Source organism: Parus major, chromosome 11 (assembly GCF_001522545.3).
Source record: "Parus major isolate Abel chromosome 11, Parus_major1.1, whole genome shotgun sequence".
Taxonomy (NCBI): Eukaryota; Metazoa; Chordata; class Aves; order Passeriformes; family Paridae; genus Parus; species Parus major.
Genome location: NC_031780.1, coordinates 18,815,913 through 18,818,806, shown reverse-complemented (window position 1 = coordinate 18,818,806; position 2,894 = coordinate 18,815,913). Strand labels below are relative to the sequence as shown.

Here is a 2,894-nt window from a genome sequence, read left to right as displayed (position 1 = left end):
GAGCCCGGGACACGGCTCCTCACAGAGCCCGGACACGGCTCCTCACAGAGCCCGGGACACGGCTCCTCACAGAGCCCGGGACACGGCCCCTCACAGAGCCGGGACACGGCCCCTCACAGAGCCCGGGACACGGCCCCTCACAGAGCCCGGGACACGGCCCCTCACAGAGCCGGGACACGGCTCCTCACAGAGCCCGGGACACGGCCCCTCACGGAACCCCCTCGCGTTTCCTGCTCCCAGCACTGGCCCAGCACCGCCAGCCCCAATCCGCAGTTCATTCATCTGCTGTCAGTGCCAGTGGCACAGAAAACAGAGCAAGTCTGAACAGACTCCAGAGTTTAAACACTATAAAGTTCTTAAAACCCCCCTTAAATCAACAAAAATCTCACCAGAACACCTCCGCAAATAAAAACAAGTAACAATCCCTCCCCCCAAAAATCACCGGGACTAGAGATTACAAATAAAAATAAGACACTAACTAACTAGAAACTAACAATAAAAAAGAAGATAAGCAAATCAAAATAGTTAATTCTTGCCTTAATACCTTTTAGAGGGGTGTATGAAACCAGAGTATGTCATCGCTGTATTCTATCACTCCAGTTTAAATTTGCGTGGGTTTTTTTGTTGGATTTTTCAAAGTAGGGAACAGAAGAGATAAACAACTTTAAGCGGAGCATCCTCGGCAGCACCTGGTCCAGCCCCGAGGCCCCTGGCGGACACCGCGCCGCCAACTCCATTGGCTTCCAGCCTGGTGCTGCAGCAGATGGGGGCTCGGAGGAAGCCCGAAGCCCAAGCCCCGAAGCCCAAGGCTCGAAGCCCGAAGCCCAAGCCCCGAAGCCCAAGGCTCGAAGCCCGCAGCCCCGCAGCCGCTGCCGCCCTCGGGAGGAGCCCGAGGAACTGGGCCCGGATCCGCCCAGGGCCCCGCGCGGTGCGGCGCCGATCGCGATCCGGGCTGGTTCCGGTCCGGGCTGGTTCCGGTCCGGGCTGGTTCCGGTCCGGGCTGGTTCCGGTGTGCGCGGTTCCGGTGTGGGTGGTTCCGGTCCGGGCGGTTCCGGTGCCGCCATGGTGGGCCCGGGTCCGGGCTTGGCGCCGCTGGAGAACGCGAACCCCCTCATCTACCGCCGCTCCGGGGAGCGCCCCGTGACGGCCCGTGAGGAGGACGATGAGCTGCCCGACGCCATCGACGACCGGGAGATCTTCGATATCCTGCGGGAGCGGCGGGCAGGGCCGGGCCGGGAGGGGCAGGGCAGGGCCGGGCCGGGCCGGGCAGAGCAGAGGCGCTTTCCTTAACCCGCACATCTGATCCGCTCCATCAATGACCCCGAGCACCCGCTCACCCTGGAGGAGCTGAACGTGGTCGAGCAAGTGCGAGTGAAAGTGAGATCCCGTGCTGCCTCAGCCGTCCGATAACTAATTGCTTTTTTATAATATTTAAATATATTTATAGTAGCACCTAAACACAGTCCTGAAAAATGTCACTGAGCACATGTGTGGGGTGGTTTGGGCTGGAGCAGGGGCTGTGTTCCCGCAGGTGAGCGATGCCGAGAGCACGGTGTCGGTGGAGTTCACCCCCACCATCCCGCACTGCAGCATGGCCACCCTCATCGGCCTCTCCATCAAGGTCAAACTGCTCCGCTCTCTGCCCGAGAGATTCAAGGTGAGGAATCAAATCACTGGGTGAAGCAAAAGATTGTATTTGGAAAATATGTTTTAAAAAAAGAAAAATAAAAAAAGCGCTAACTGGCTCGCAGTGAAAGATAACTGGAGCTTTTTTGATATTTTGTGTGAGGGAGACTGCAGGAAGCAGAGAGGGCAGTGGGCTGAAATATCAGTGCCCAGTTGTGGTTGTGGGGCTGTTTTTATGGGCCCAGGGGGTTCTGAGGGGAATCACTGCAGTGAGGAGAGGTCTCACCCTTGTCTCAAGCAGGCTTAAGCACATGCAAATGCAGAGTACTCTGTAATTTTAGGCTTTTATTCTGTTTTATAGAACAAAATAAAAGTTATATAGAGTAACTAATATAGTCATGTAGAATAACTGATGGTGGCAAGAACATCCTCTCTCCCTTCTTTTTGTTCCTATCTTGTTTTTATTTGTTTGAACGTTGTCTTCAGTGATTTGTTGAACTCATCTGTTTCTTTTGTGCTGCTGTTTCAGCTGGATGTTCATATAACGCCAGGAACACATGTCTCTGAGCATGCAGGTAAGGCTTTTAGTCCTCTCTTGTGTGGTCTTTATATTTGTTTTGTCTTGAAGATTAGCAGGGAGAGCTATTCCCACAGCTGCAGAGCAGCTGCTCAGTGTCTGGGACTCGGTCCCATTCTGGGGGATGTTCCAGAACAAGAGCATGGAACATCACTTAGATTGTCCTGTAATGTTCTTTAAGCATCTCCTCAGGCAACCTGTGCTCTCAGTCAGTCACTGATTTGTCTGAGCACTCAGAAAAGGGGAGGAAAATAGGTTTTTCTCATTACACCTCCAGAGCAGCTCCCTGCTGCTGAATCACAGCCAGCTCCCTGCAAAACTGTGCTGACAGAGAGCCTCTGCCTTGAGACAGCAGCTCTGGGGTGCACTTGGCATCCTCAGAGCTGCAGCACCATGGCAACTGTGATTATGTGGCTCAAGGTGAAGACATCGAGTCCCAGTCCTGACTGGTTTCTTGTGGGTTTTTCCTGCACAGTTAACAAACAGCTCGCTGATAAAGAACGTGTGGCAGCTGCTTTGGAAAACTCTCACCTGCTGGAAGTGGTGAATCAGTGTTTGTCTGCTCGGTCATGATTGCCTGGTGAGGAAATCATTGCTATTCTGATCTATTAAACCTATTTTGTATATAAGTGGTGATGTTACAATTTACATAAACCTATGAGCAAAATAAAGTCACTTAAATTCTCTTGAG

General features: G+C 53.1%; 2 protein-coding genes across 2 annotated transcripts in view; one reads left to right on the top strand and one right to left on the bottom strand.

Annotated features, from left to right (window-relative positions):
• CES2 (carboxylesterase 2) overlaps window positions 1–811 on the bottom strand; it is an 11,050-nt gene extending 10,239 nt beyond the window's left edge. The window contains exon 1 of the mRNA XM_015640324.3: window positions 545–811. The gene's annotated coding sequence lies outside the window, so the exon portion shown is untranslated. The remainder of the gene's footprint in view (window positions 1–544) is intronic.
• Window positions 812–1,015: 204 nt separating this feature from the next.
• Window positions 1,016–2,894, top strand: CIAO2B (cytosolic iron-sulfur assembly component 2B). Its single transcript, XM_015640413.3, has 5 exons — window positions 1,016–1,201; window positions 1,298–1,377; window positions 1,532–1,657; window positions 2,156–2,201; window positions 2,679–2,894. The coding sequence occupies exons 1-5, from the start codon at window positions 1,063–1,065 to the stop codon at window positions 2,774–2,776; spliced, it is 489 nt and encodes a 162-aa protein (XP_015495899.1). The 5' UTR covers window positions 1,016–1,062; the 3' UTR covers window positions 2,777–2,894.

Excerpts from the sequence above, each read along its gene's own strand:
- CIAO2B (XM_015640413.3), top strand. The coding sequence starts at position 1,063 with ATGGTGGGCCCGGGTCCGGGCTTGGCGCCGCTGGAGAACGCGAACCCC. Across the intron at positions 1,202-1,297 it reads CGACGACCGGGAGATCTTCG|ATCTGATCCGCTCCATCAAT; the intron begins ATATCCTGCGGG and ends CTTAACCCGCAC. Across the intron at positions 2,202-2,678 it reads ACATGTCTCTGAGCATGCAG|TTAACAAACAGCTCGCTGAT; the intron begins GTAAGGCTTTTA and ends TTTCCTGCACAG.